At 43.2% G+C, this 14,382-nt stretch overlaps 1 protein-coding gene across 1 annotated transcript in view; it reads left to right on the top strand.

The window, feature by feature from the left end:
• The window catches only part of PHIP (PHIP subunit of CUL4-Ring ligase complex), a 165,373-nt gene extending 151,608 nt beyond the window's left edge, over positions 1–13,765 (top strand). The window contains exons 37-40 of the mRNA XM_075202675.1: positions 1,934–2,097; positions 2,296–2,552; positions 10,845–11,009; positions 11,209–13,765. Coding sequence (XP_075058776.1) covers positions 1,934–2,097; positions 2,296–2,552; positions 10,845–11,009; positions 11,209–11,930 — 1,308 coding nt within the window. The 3' untranslated portion in view covers positions 11,931–13,765. The remainder of the gene's footprint in view (positions 1–1,933; positions 2,098–2,295; positions 2,553–10,844; positions 11,010–11,208) is intronic.
• Positions 13,766–14,382: the final 617 nt, after the last annotated feature.

The following is a 14,382-nucleotide window of genomic DNA, read 5'->3' as shown; positions in this document are numbered from 1 at the left end:
AATTTTAATATTTTCATATGTTCGCCATACAGACACCTTTTCATTGTACTTTAAACATTTATTGATCTATTTAGGTGATTCAGACTCGGAGCTACACAAAGGTAGTCTCCAATTTATTATTTTCTTTAACTTGATAATGGACAAGTTAATCTGAGGAGATTGAGATACATTTGCAGCTGTTCCATATGATCCATGAATGAAATGATTATTTGGTTGGAAAACTTTGCAAGCCAACACCGCTACACCATGGGAGTCTGGCCTTGTGTTGTAGGGGTCTGTAAAGAAATCAGATCCTCACATGGACAAGCAGAGCATTTTTGCCTTTATATACAGTCTTAAATGTTGGCAGGGGGTAATTCAGTCGACTATCACTTTCACCAGTCCAGGTTGATACCGTCATATCTCTCAGAGCGGCGGATCTATATTTTTGGAGGGGAAGTGGGCAAGGCATTTAGTACTCTGCCCCCTCTTTCGCTTTTAACACTCTCGACTGACAGTCACACTGTGTACACGTGCTTGTCTGCCGAGAGGCAGGCAGAGGATATTGCCGAGTTTGATATGACATTAACCATCTCCAACCTCATCTCCATTCACGCTCCATCCCGCCCTCTTCGTTCGGCTAACGACCGCCGCCTCTCTTCCCCCCTGGTTACCTCCTCCCATGCTCGCATCCAAGACTTCTCCCGCGCTGCCCCCCTCCACTGGAACCAGCTCCCCCGCTTCATCAGAACTTCCCCCAACTTGTCCAGCTTTAAACGGGCCTTAAAAACCCACCTCTTCCTTAAAGCCCTTCAGTCCCCCACCCATTGACCTCCTCCCAATCTCCCCCTACCCCCCTCCCTCTCCTGTCCCCCTCCTACTTCCCTCCTTTTCATTCTCCTCTTCCCCCCCCCCCCCCCTCCGTCCCTGCATCCGTCATCCCCATTCCCTCCTCCTACCATTGTGTCTCTGTCCGTCCTACCCTCCCCTTAGATTGTACGCTCCTCCGAGCAGGGCCTCCTCTCCTTCTGTTCTCCACCACCTTAGCTCTCCAGCTCCTTGTCTCCTCCGCGAGGTCCTCCGGCCCCTGTCTCTACCCCGCTGGGGGCTCTCACCTCTAATCTAGCTGTTCATTGAGCTTCTGAGTTACTGTGATTTCTGTTAACTGTACTGTGCTGTCTCACCCTGTATCGTGTTTCTGTCTGTCCCTGTACGGCGCTACGGATACCTAGTGGCGCCCTATAAATAAAAATTAATAATAATAATAATAACCAGTCTGCCCCGAGTTTCTCACAATATGTGAAGTGTAATAACATTTACTTTTATAGCCCTGTTAGTGTTTCCATAAGTGTAGTGTCTCATTACATGGGGAAAATGGGACATTGTAGCTTGTCTATATAGGAGTCTCTTGCACTAAGTGTTACCCATTGTAAAAATGTGTGTTATTTATATTACAAAACTACTATACATTGTTCTTAAATTGAAGCCAGGTAAGTTATGGCTATGGACCATTTTCGAGGATACAGATGAGGGCTGAAGCTGTATTCCTTCCACTGTCCTTTCTCTACAGGAAGTCAGCTGAGAGCTAGTACTGACTGGGAAAGCTTTTAAGGGGTTAATATTGGGAGTGTCACTTAGGTTAATTAAGGGGCAAGGCTAGGATAATTAAGTGGCACTCCCAATATTAACCCATTAAAAGCCATAGCCCCTTAATTAACCTGAGTGTATCCCCATTGTCTATCTAGAGACACCTTAGCGTCAAACCCAGTGGTGGACCAAGCCACCGGGATAAACTGTCCATAACTGAGGATCTGATATGCAAGCTGCATCAGACTAGAGGCATATTTATAAATTAAAAATGATGGCACTACATAGTATTTGTGAAATGTATGTGGATTATTATTAAAAAATTATTTTTTTTACACCGTTTGAATCTTTGTTTTGTTTCCACTAGATCTACAGCATGAATTTGCGTCTGTCTGCATTTTTTGAGGAGCGTGTCGGCACCATTTTATCAGATTATAAATCTGCTATCAAGTTTCATCAGAGGAACACAATAACTAAACGCAAGAAGAAAAGGAATCGAAGTAGCTCTTCTAGTAGCAGTATAGCATCCAGGTATTTCCTGAAGCCTCATTCACATTGCCCTGAACTTATACTGTAGAAATATGCTTTGGTTGGAACTACTTTGTAACAAAGATGGCAACTGTTCTCATATAGTGTGGTATGTTTTTAGTTTTATATTGTTTGGGGCAATGCACACTTATTTATTTGGTCTCTCCAGTATTGTATTTCAGTACTTTTTATTTTTCTAAGCCCTGAAAGGAAAAGAAAATATGTAAGACATCAGTCCAAACAAGAAACCACGGTGATGTTTCCAGGACCAGCACCCCAACGGTTATTGGCTCAAAAATTGCTGATGAACGGCAAGGGAACAGAAACGAGTCTTGTGGCTCGAACACGAAGTTACAGGCGTCACATAGAGCCAGCTGATGCTGATCAACCATCTACATCCTCGACACCTAAACTCATGGCTACAAGACCTAATAATGCTGCAACTCCAGGAAAGTCTGGTATGTCATATTAAACCATTCACTTTCTACATTAAAAATACAAACCTCTCTTCCTTACTTGGGCAAGTTATTATTGGTTTAAAGAAACAAGTGGAGTTTCACATTTAGAGACATACCCATTTAATTTGATCTTGTAAGAATTAAGCAGGATTATAACTCTCCTATTGGTTATTACACAGCAGTGATTGATTTTTTTTTTTCTTCTCTCTCTACCTAAAATATAAAAATATAACCCTGGTTGCAAAAACTAAACTTGGCAGCAGATGAGGGCTGGCCTACTAAGTGGTGAATAGAGCAGTATCCTTAGCCCAATCATTAGGCGATACATAATTCATCCAATTTACTTACGTTATAGACCAGAGGTGAGAAAAAGGCAAGTCTTCACCTGCGGCGACCCTAGCCACCTAACAATCGTATTCCCTGGTGTATAATACGCAGAGAATGAGACAGAATGGGTCAGCCGACTTCCACATCACGTGTCATTCTCTGCACAGTGCAGGAAGGTCACACGGCATACCCAGGGGAGGAGGAAGTGCAGCGTGCTTTCCCTCCTTCCTCTCTGCAGCCCTTAAGCAAAGTTGACCATCATTCTTGTAGACTCATGTGCGTCCCTCGAACATTAAAAAGGGACGTACATTACCATTAAGCTCACTAATAAAATGTCCCCACTTCACTCACACCTCCCCATACCAAAATTTCCCCGCACATCATTAATAACCACTAATTAACAATTACCATTATGCCCAAAAAGTACACTTGTCAAGATCAGCTCTTTCTCACAGAGGGAGAGAGATTATATGGTGCTGATCTGTATTCTTCTGAAATGCTATGCCTTTTTCTTCTCTTGCGTTTGTGAGATGCAGAAGAAACTTCCTTCGAGCAGCTCTTCTTTCAAGTACGCCTTCCCCCACGGCTCAAGCTCTGACTTGTGAATAGCTGTCAGAGCAGGGATATAAACCATATACAGAGCTGGGGGCTGTAGATAAATCTCACTGGCAGTTTGTGGGCCTACTGTTGCTCATCAGTGATCTAGAAATAAGAAGATTTTTACTTACTGTAAAATCGATTTCTCTAACTCCATTGGGGGACACTGTGAGACATTGGGGTATAGTAGGTGGGCTAGGAGTGGCTAGGAGTTAAGGCACTTATCAACTTCTCTGTTCCTCACACTCCTCCCCTACTATGCCCCTCCTCTCATGTTCGGACCTCGGTTTTCTATAACCAAGCGAGGAAGAAGAAGCAATACAGAAAATAGCACCAAACACAGCACTACTTTCAGAGCAAGTGAGGGTGCGCAGTGTCCCCCAATGGAGTCAGAGAAATCGATTTTATGGTGAGTAAAAATCTTCTTTTCTCTCTCCTACCATTGGGGGACACTGTGAGACATCGGGGACATACCAAAGCTGCCTCTAAGGGAGGAATTGCTCTGGAACAGCTGCGCATCACAACATACGCCCAAAGCTTGCATCAGTGGATGCCAAGCCATGCAACCAAGAAATGCTGCAGAAGATGTGGGCGTTGCCACCCTGCACAACTGCTTAACCGAAGCACCTTGACGTTCTGTCCAAAAATGCGCCAACCGCTCGCGGTCAATCTGGCCCTGAAGAGCACAAACCACATCCAGCCGATGAAGTGTCACACAAAAAGAAGGAAGAATAACGGAATGCTTGACCACAAGCTTCTGAGTCAAGAGTAATGCAGATACTGTCCTCTGAACCAATATTGGCTGCAACGATGCACCTCTCTCTCTCCTCCTGGAAAAGTAAATGTGGAAGTGCAATCCACACTACCGCCACTGAACCCCTGCGAACAGGGGCGACATCCAATGGAACACCCCTACCATGGGATAAACATTTTCACAGAGTTAGCAAGTCAGAGGTGGCCAAAACAAGCGCTCTGATCATCCGAACTAGATTTCATGGCTTCACCTGATCAACCAAAGAGGGCTAAACCAAAAGAGACCCCTCGAAGAAAAGACTGAAGATACTGTGATCCTGTAAAGCGGCTCTGAAATTGTTGTAGAGCACCAGGAGCTGCACTTTGCGGTAATCTTTGTGAGTCCTATAACAGAGCCAGCTTGTGAAAGAAAGCGACTTAGTAAGGCGTTCTGTGTGAATCCTACGGTTTTCACACGTCCCAGTGCTGGCTCTGTTTCCAAACCAAGGAGAACAGACGAGGAAAAAAGCTCTATGGGCTCTATGCAAAGTTCAAGCAGTTCCCTGCGAAAACCCTTTGGCCCTAAAGTTAGGGTCTGCCAATGCAACAGCGCCAAGCTAGACGATATAAAGAGTGGCTGAAAAAAAGGCGCCCGACTGTTCAGATCTGGCCACAGATGTAGGCGGAAGGGAGGTGTCACCACCAGCCGTCAACGTCTGAGAACCATGCTCTGCGAGGTAAATGAGGGATAGCCACACTCCTTTACAAACTCTTTAGCACCCGTGAGAACCTGGGACATGGAAACGACAGGTACACCAGACTGAAGCTCCAGGGAACATCCTGGTATCGGAAAATTCCACTTAGAGCTCTCTTAATTATGAGCAGAAAAGAAGTGACCTGAGAAATAAGAATGGACGCTCTGGTAACTAAGTCCGGAGTACCCCCAAGACTCCACCAGAAGGGCAAAGGACGTCTCCGTGGAGAGACCATTCCTCCTGGTGAATTGCCTGCTTGTTGAGACTCTCGGCCTTCCACCTTATTCATGTCGGGATAAAGGCGAAATGTATGGGAAAATGACATGCTGCTCAGGTCATAAGCTGGTCGTCTCTCACACTGACCTCGGGTCGCATGTTCCCTGTGATGCTGCAGAAATGTAACACCTGATTCATTATCTGACTGATTGTCTAGAGGATTCCTGATCAAGACCTGCTGGACCTGATGCCACATCCTGTGCACCCTGAGCACCAGATTTGAAAGAACACTCTTGTAGGAAGGACCCAAAAAGACCCTAAAACCCTAAGGATCTTATTACTCCGCCTCCCTCTAACAGATTAGAGCCTGTCAGGACCAGGGTCCAGGACTTGGTGAACGACTGACCTCACTTCTGACTGTCTGACTAACCACTGCAATAGAGATAGACATGTGGATTTTGACAGACCGATGATCTGCGAGTCCAATAACCTGGGAAGCAGCCCATTTCTGGAATAATTTCCTGTGGCGCATGCAAACATTACTGTCTCGAAAGTTGATACCCTGTTTTCCAGAAGCCTTATGCAACTGAGAAGAAAACTTCTCTACGTGCCAGGAGCATCTTTTCTGCGCTGAAATGGGAGGGCAAGGTATTTGCTGTGGCAGATTGAGTGGGGACCTATGTATTCCCTGCATCCAGACTTGTGCTTCCAAGAACTGGATGGAGATCTATATGGCAGAGAGAGAGGACGGAGCCCTGGGATAGTGGTCGTCCAGACAGGGTAGTATCATGACTCACCGGGTGCTGCGTAGCCCTGCCATGACCTCGGAAACTTTTGATGTGCAATGCCCAGAATAAAAAAGGCAGGATGCTGAGCCGGAACTGAAAATTTCTGTACTGCCCAAGGAAAAGATACCAGTGCCCCTTCCCGACTGGTACATGTAAGAAGACCTCCATGATGTATATTGAGGCCAGGAACTCTCTCTGTTCACTGCCTGTAATGACTGTGCGTAGTGACTACACTAGAAACAAAAGAATGCAGTCCTGCCTGATGAGAGGAATGAAAGGATCCGTCTATGGGCCAGGAAGAGGTTGGAATAAAATACCCGAACCTCCGGTATATAGGTTCCTCACCTAACTGCACCTGTGCAGGTACTATATGCATGGCCCCTATGCTGCGAGTTCCCCCTTGGTGATTTAAGTATGCCATTGCCGTGGCATTGTCTGAATGAATTTGAAGAGGCTTCCCTGACAGGAACCTCTGTGCCGCGTTAAACGTCCTGTACACCGCTCTGAGTTCCAGGACATTGATTGGGATTGTGGCCTCCTGGGGAGACCAGAGGCCCTGGAATCTCAGGGACCCTGTTACACTGCCCCAACTTGCGTCTGTCGTAACCAGAGTCCATGACCAAGCTTGAAGAGACTGACCCTTTTCCAGATTCTGACTGGATAACCACCATGCCAAGGAATGGCAAGTTGGTTTCGACAGGCAGATGATCTGCCTGTCTAAATGTTCCTGAGCACCTGACCATTTCTGAAGAATCTCCTGTTGAAGAGCGCGAGAGTGGAACTGTGCAAAAGGCACTGCCTCGAACACTCATACCATCGTTCCCAGGAGTTTCATGCAAGTTAGGAGAGACCTCTCTCCGCACCAAGAGTGCTTTGGTTTTAGCAAGAGTGCAAAGATCTTGTTTTCCGGTAGGTATATTCTCTGGGTTACCGTGTTGAACATGAGTCCCAGAAACCGCATTCATTGTGCCGGGATGAGTGGTGAGCGTTGTGCTTGGGTAAATTCAGAACCCAGCCGTGTGCTTTTAGCAACTGCATAGTGATTTAGATGTGATGAGATAATAGCGATGCAGACGCTTTCGGAAGGAGGACGTCTAGATAGGGGACTATTGTGACTCCCTTCTGGCACAGGAGTCCCGCGATCATCTTGGTGAACATTCGCAAGACCGAAAGACAGAGCCCTGAACTGGAAGTGGGAATTTCCTACCACAAAACGGAGAATATAATAGTGTCCCCTCCATTTAGGAACATGCAGATAGGCATCCCTGATGTCTATGGAGGCCAGGAACTCTCCCTGTTCCATTCCGGCGATAACAGTAAAAAGAGACTCCTTTCGCAACTTTTGAAATTTAGCCAGATTGTTTAGGGACTGCAGATTTAAGATTGGACGAAATCGTCCGGTTTTGGCACCAGGAAGAGGCTGGAGTAAAACCACTTACCTTTCTTTTGCATTGGAACGGGAACAATAACCCCGGCTGCCAGCAAACTCTGGATTGCCTCCTGAAGTGCTTTGCGCCTGAGGGAACAAAGGGGGATTGCTGTTGTGAACCTTTTTAATGGGAACTGGACTAGGTCTGTGATATAGCCCCGAGACACAATTCCAAACGTCCGTGGTGGATGTCCACCCATGTCCTTGGAAATAAAGACGTCGTGCCCCTACCACAGTATTTCCCGGGGAGAGAGTGTCACGTTGCGGGCCTATTGCCCTCTGCTGTACGCGGTCCTGGGGGCAGAGGGTTGGCATCTCGTCGGGGTGGTACGACCTTGGGCAAATGACCAAAACCATCCTTGTCGTGGTCTATTGGAGCCTATGGGAAGAGCGTTGCTCTTTCCTCCTGTGGCTACTTGAATGACCTTTTCTAATGCTGACCCAAACAGAGCAACCCCATCAAATGGCAATCCCTCTAAAGCTTGCTTTGAATCATCATCCGCTGTCCAAGAGCGTAACCATAAGGTACGCCAAGCTGCTACAATGAGAGCCGAGAACCTGGAGTATACGGACACAGTATCCATGGCTGCCTGGCCCACATAATCAGAATTCTCCTGGATATGCTTGACTAAGGAGAGAAGTTCTGCACGTGGGATGTTATCTTGAATACACTTAACGAACTGTTCTGCCCGTTGTTGAATAGCCTAGTTAGCCCAGGCAATCATCAAACATACTGCCTGCCGCAGTATAAGCTGAGCGGAGGGCCTGATCGCACTTTTTATCCGTGGGATCCCTCAGTGATACCCACTCCTGAGTGGGAATTGCCGAAGAGGAAGACAAACGCGCAACCGGTGTGTCCACTCTAGGGGAGGCCTTCCTTTTAACGTAGTCCTCTGCCGGTAGAGGACAAAGCGACCTTAATCTGCCCAGCATCACAAGCTGCTTATTTGGCCTCCTTTGCCAGGTGTCTGATACTATCTCCATTATGTAGGGGAATGGTGGAAAAGCAGCCAACTGTGCCTTGGTCTTTTTAAACAAGGAGAACCCCGATGGGGCCATGGACTCAGCTTTTGCAAAAGCCAAGTTATGTCTGATACCTAAAACTAGGTTATCTACATTATGGGCAGAGGCAGAAACTACAGATCTGAGTGTCATCCTCCTGTAAATCAATGTCCAATTTCCCTTCTCTTCTGAGGACTCCTGATCCCGGCCCTGGGCTGTATCAGAGATAATCCTCTTGGCCCTGTGCGATACTGTAAGCAAGCGTTCCTCTTCCTGAGCCGAATTGGACTGGGAAGATGTGCCTGCTACTGCCTGAGTGTGAGAAACAGGAAACTCGCGTACCTCTGTGGACCTTAGCATCACCCTAGTGAGCTCCGCCATGGCTGTTAGTGACTTAGCCCAGAGCAGTTCCTCCATGGCTGCTGACCCCTGAGATGGATTGCGTCGTTCCTGGGTTTCAGCTTCGCAAACCGTGCAAAGAGCGTTCTGGTTAGGCTGACCAAGAAATAATTTGGCATTACATTTGGAACATGTATAATACACCTACCAGAGGATCACTTATTTTCGGACGTCCCCTTCTCAGACATATTTTAAATGTATAACAGATCGATTACAGTATTGAAAAGGAATATACTTTATTCTTCTATTAATTCTGAGCACTAGAGTCTGGCCCCAGTAAAAAAAAAAACAATGAATTTACCAAGTTTCTATACTGGGTAAATCTTTAAATGTACACCAATTCCAGGACACTGTAAAATAGCCTTGATTGTGTAAAAACTTTAAAGGTATTAAACAGTCTGATAGTCGTTTGTATATAGAAAATTATAATAATAATGATACAGATATACCAGCTGAGGAGAGGCAGGGTAGGGAAACAGCGTGCACCCGATGTGTCTTCGTGTCCAAGATGGCTGGTGTTCGCGGCAGGAATCTGCTGTGGAAGGGAGGAGGTGTAGTATCCTCCCCTAATGTGGCCGCCTTCCTGTAACGCTGATCAGCCCATATATTTAATATGGCTGTCAGCTGTGAGACCCGCCGCGATCTGTGCCCATGCTGCGTGCGGTGTGATTTACAACTGTATCGCCTCCTAATGAGCGAGATCATTGCCTGTTCCCCCGATTTGCCTCATTGTGTAGGGGTGAGGGTAACCTGCCGGCATGTCGGGCGAGCGGGGAGGCTGTTAGCGCTTCAGTTTCGGTTGCCTTGTTACAATGCGTGTGCGGCCGTATATATATATATATATATATATATATATATATATATATATATATATATATATATATATATATATATATATATATATATATATAGCCGATTTATGATAAAATTATGGAGCCCCACACTGCTGCCTAAAAGCAGAGTTAAACCCAAAAAAAATGTGGCCTCTTTTGCTCGTCTCTAGGGGAGGACTGCCGGGAGAGGTGCAAGGCAAGAGAGGACCAGGCTGCTGCTTTCCTGCCCTGGGACTCGGAGTGAATAGCTGCAGTCTTATTCACTCCTCTGGGTCTTTGGATTGAGTCCCGTGCTGCACCTGAAAGGAAATTTAAAATAAAAACGTGTAACACCTAAACTAACAAAAGTATAGGCAGGAGCCTATACCTACGTGACCTATCTCCTTGGCACTTAAAAATAACTGAAGTATCTACAGGAGAGGAGGAGCATAGTAGGGGAGGAGCGAGTGGATCAAACAAGTTTAAGTGCCTAAACTCCTAGTCCCACCTATTATACCCCAATGTCTCGTAGTGTCCCCCAGTGGTAGGAAAGAGAAATAACAGGTACTGGAGAGTTACATCCAATACACAGAATAATCCAATACACAGAATAAAACACATGTTACATCCACAGAGAATATTGACTGTCATTGAGAATTTCTGTGTAGTTGTCATTATAAACAGGAAAAGTAGTATTACTTTCATGAGAAATGCATTTGTAGCAGATTTTTTAGCTTATTTCTATGTATTTTCTGGGTGGGGATTTTTATACAGACAAGAGAAGTCTGGTTTAGTTAAGGGTCCTTGCTGCTGCCACCTCACTTCTATATTGTGTAGACCAGCTTTTGTCTTGCGTTGTCTCCATGTCCCACAATCCATTCTGCTCAGTCATGTCATGCGTTGAATATTCACTACATTAAGCTGTATGTTCACGACATGCCTGAGCAGAATAATCCACAGAGCAGCAGGACAGCCAAGACTCCAACTTAATCCCTAACAAGGCTGACCCAGGTTGCTGCCCTAAACTTAAATGTCAGTCATGGCTGTTTAATCAGTTGATTCCAGGCATGAAGGCGGTAAGGGGGAAGGCATGGTCCTCAAATCATAGCAAGAACACAAGCCAAAGTGTCAAATGCCACTTCGCCCCTGACTAGCATAGTACTCTTCATATATTGCATATGTAGAGTTTTTGTTGTGCATGGTATTAAGTTTTATTTTCTGTTCTGTTCTAATAGTAGTTGTAGAAAACTCCATAAAACATCCCAGGATTCAGACAGCAACAGCCAGTGCCAGCCAGCCAACAACCAGCCACCTGACAAAGAACACTGTACCCAAAGAAAACCTGGAGAAAGAGAAACCACTGAAACGCAGGATGAAAGGATTGTCCAGCCCATCTCAAGGTAGTTATCTAAATATAAATTTATTTGTTAGAGAAAACATTATGTATAATAATATCTTAATGGAATGGCGCACAGGTTACTATTAAACAATCGTACAATATAATATAATTTTACACTAATGTGAACGTCAATCACAGGTGCTTTCATAGCACATTATTTTCATAATTAAATAATGTCTCAATGTTTCAATGTGTTGCAGCTGAGAGAAAAGATGACATCTTGCCACCAACAAGCGTTAAGGTTAATGGGCACAGCAGCCCATCTATCAAACCTGCTGTGAAGGGGCGCCCTGGCCGTAAGCCGAAGATTATCCTTAGTAATAATATTAGTAACAATGACCCTAACAATACTGTTCAAGTTGTACCTAAGAAAAGAGGACGAAAGCCAAAATATCCCAGAAATGATGACCAGCAGCAAATTGTACCCCAGAACCCCCCTCAACCTGTTGTGCACACCCTTAAAAAGATTAAGGAACAACCTACTTCTTCCTCATGTAACGCTCAAGTAGAATTGAACATTAAGAGTGAGAATGAAGTACCAAAAAAACGGAGAGGCAGAAAACCAAAAGTAAAAATGGTGCCATCGGAAACTCCTCTCCCTCACCCTCCTCTCTTACCAGCACACACTGAGCCACAACATGAGAAAGAAGGAAATGTTAAAATACAAACCAGGAGTAAATGTAAAAAGCCTGAAGAGCCCAACGACACATCTATGGATGCATCTGAAGATCTTAACCATTCTGAATCCCAAATGAGAACTAGAAATCAGGGAAGGAGGACTGCTTTCTATAATGAAGAGGACTCTGAGGAGGAGCAGAGACAGCTGCTGTTTGAAGACACTTCTTTGACTTTTGGAACCTCAAGCAGAGGAAGGGTTCGGAAATTAACAGAGAAAGCTAAAGCAAATTTAATTGGCTGGTAAATGTACTACAAATGCAGCTTTAATAAAGAACATCTCCTTTTGTGCTGCTATAAAGGATTAAAAACCCTTCTGGAGGAAGGGAAAGACACTTTTTTATAGAGATTTTTTTATTTTAAAAGTTTGCTATTTATTGCCTATGGATTAGGTTTAAGCATTTGAGAACGTGTAGTTGTCAGTTTAAAAACGTGTAGGGCAACACTCCAGAGACACATGAGCTTGTAAATGCATTATTTGGCTCTGCACAGACAACTAAGAAAGCCTTCAACGGCAATTCAGTAGTTATTTTGCTCATGATGGTACATTGCATTAAATGCATAATTGGCATCTGTATGGGAATTTTCGAACTATGGTAACTGGCTGAGCAAAATGTTCCAGCACGGACAAATGTAAATGTTACCTCCAGAAGTAGAGCAAAAAATACATAGTCCCAGGCTTTGTGCATTATCTTATTACATAGGCAGTGAAAAATACTATATATACGTATACCAGTGTATATTTATATACTTATATATCCACATTGGAAAATATTTCATTTATGTCTAATTTTTCAGACCGTGATTCTAATATCAATCAATAAATCAGATTAGTGTGCCAAAGACTGAGACCGAATGCAGCTAAAGCCTACAGTTTGTGTCAGAATAGCACACAATCTTTGTGTATATAACAGGTAACTTGTATACTGCTCTCAAGATCTTGTAAGCTGTGCTCACTTAACCCGTTTTGGTACTTTTGTTAATAAAATACATTGGCAGGGTTCTTTCAAGAGACATTTTAAAATGGTAAAAATGTAATAGCTTGAGAGTTAAATGAAAAATATATATATATATATTATTATTATTTTTAGGTTTCCCACTTACTAGGAATTTCCAGTAAATGTGACTCTTAGAAATACTGATTATTGCTATGATCATGTTGCCTAGATTTTATTTTCTTTTAAGTTTTTATAACAACAAATCACAGTTTATTATACTATTTCTAAAGTTTCTTTTGTCATAATTCCTTCAGGGCTAGAACAGGAAAGAAAGTGACCCTATACTTATATATAACAAAATCTATATTGGAATGTGGCTTAAAAGTAAAAGGGTTTTGATGTCAACTGGCAACATATTGTGATAATCAGTATTGTGAATGTTTTATGGTTTGAAATTTTACTGCTTTGTTGGGAAACTACCTTATTTGTTTAAATGTCCCTTGTTTTCTCCCAACATGCTTAACTGCAAAAATGTGTACATAATAAAACATGTATATGTGTACACATGTATATGTAATAACACAGCATTTTTATAATCCAAGTATCAAAACTTTTACATGATTTTTTTAGGCAGACTAAAACAAATTTTAAAATGTCAATGTGTTTTGATTTTAAAGGTTAGGTAGGTTACTTAAAGGTCAAACCGTTTTTCATGTAGTTATGATTTTATAAAGTAATGTCAATGCACACTGTTTTATTTTTCATTAATGCTGTTCCCTGGTATTTATACCACACTGACAAGAGTAAATAGAAATTTTGAGCAAAATTTCATTTAGTTTGTGTGCCTTGCATTTTTTTCCCTACTGAAATCCTGTATAATGAAATTTATTTCTATATTTTAGCTGAATGTATTAAACAATGCACTGCTGTGGAAAAAAGGAAAACTGTTATTCATTTATGATACGGACACTGCCACACTATTTCTTAGCCATTTCATTGAAATGTTCCCACTATGTTTCTTTTGTGTGTTGTATTTAAAGTGTATCTGGGTTATTTTCCAGACAGAACCTTATATATCTGCATACCTTAAGTTTAACTTAAAATGTTACTTTTAAAAGCCATTATAAATCGTGACTCATTTAAAGGAGTTGTTCACTTTTTTTTTTTTTTTTATTCCACCACATTTAACATCGACATTTTAACTTTGTTGAATTTATGAACATGTAGACATTGTCTGTCGATATAACTGTGTCAACCTTATGACTAAACTTATTGATGTACACATTTTGATGGTCGATATTTCAGCTACATCCTATATGCAAAGCCAGTATTTTTTTTACAATGTACGTTCATTTATTTTGTAATTTTGGAAAAAGTAATATTACAAATGGCAGTATGAGTTTTTAGATAGTCTGGGACCTGAAGCTGTCTAGGTATGTGCGTTTGTGTCTAGGAGTGTCCTAGACACACACATGCACATTTTTGTTCAGATAATAGGATAAGTGTGGTGGAACTTGATTTCTATATGCGAGTCTTACAATATGCAAGGGTTGGGTATGAAATGTCGACTGTCAAAATGTGTACACCATGATGCCTGATACTAGCAAAATCGGGGTGACAAAAGCGTCTGTTCCCGCTAACTTTACTTTTGCTAGCACTAGGCTTTGCCAGTCTGGGATGGTGGCATATAGCAGGGAAACCCACAGATTGGTATCGTCCCAGCCATAATGCCCAACCAGTCCCAGTCTGAACACCACGGGA

Source organism: Mixophyes fleayi, chromosome 3, assembly GCF_038048845.1.
Source record: "Mixophyes fleayi isolate aMixFle1 chromosome 3, aMixFle1.hap1, whole genome shotgun sequence".
NCBI lineage: Eukaryota > Metazoa > Chordata > Amphibia > Anura > Limnodynastidae > Mixophyes > Mixophyes fleayi.
The sequence above is the reverse complement of the archived record's forward strand: the minus strand, read 5'-3'. Positions and strand labels throughout refer to the sequence as shown.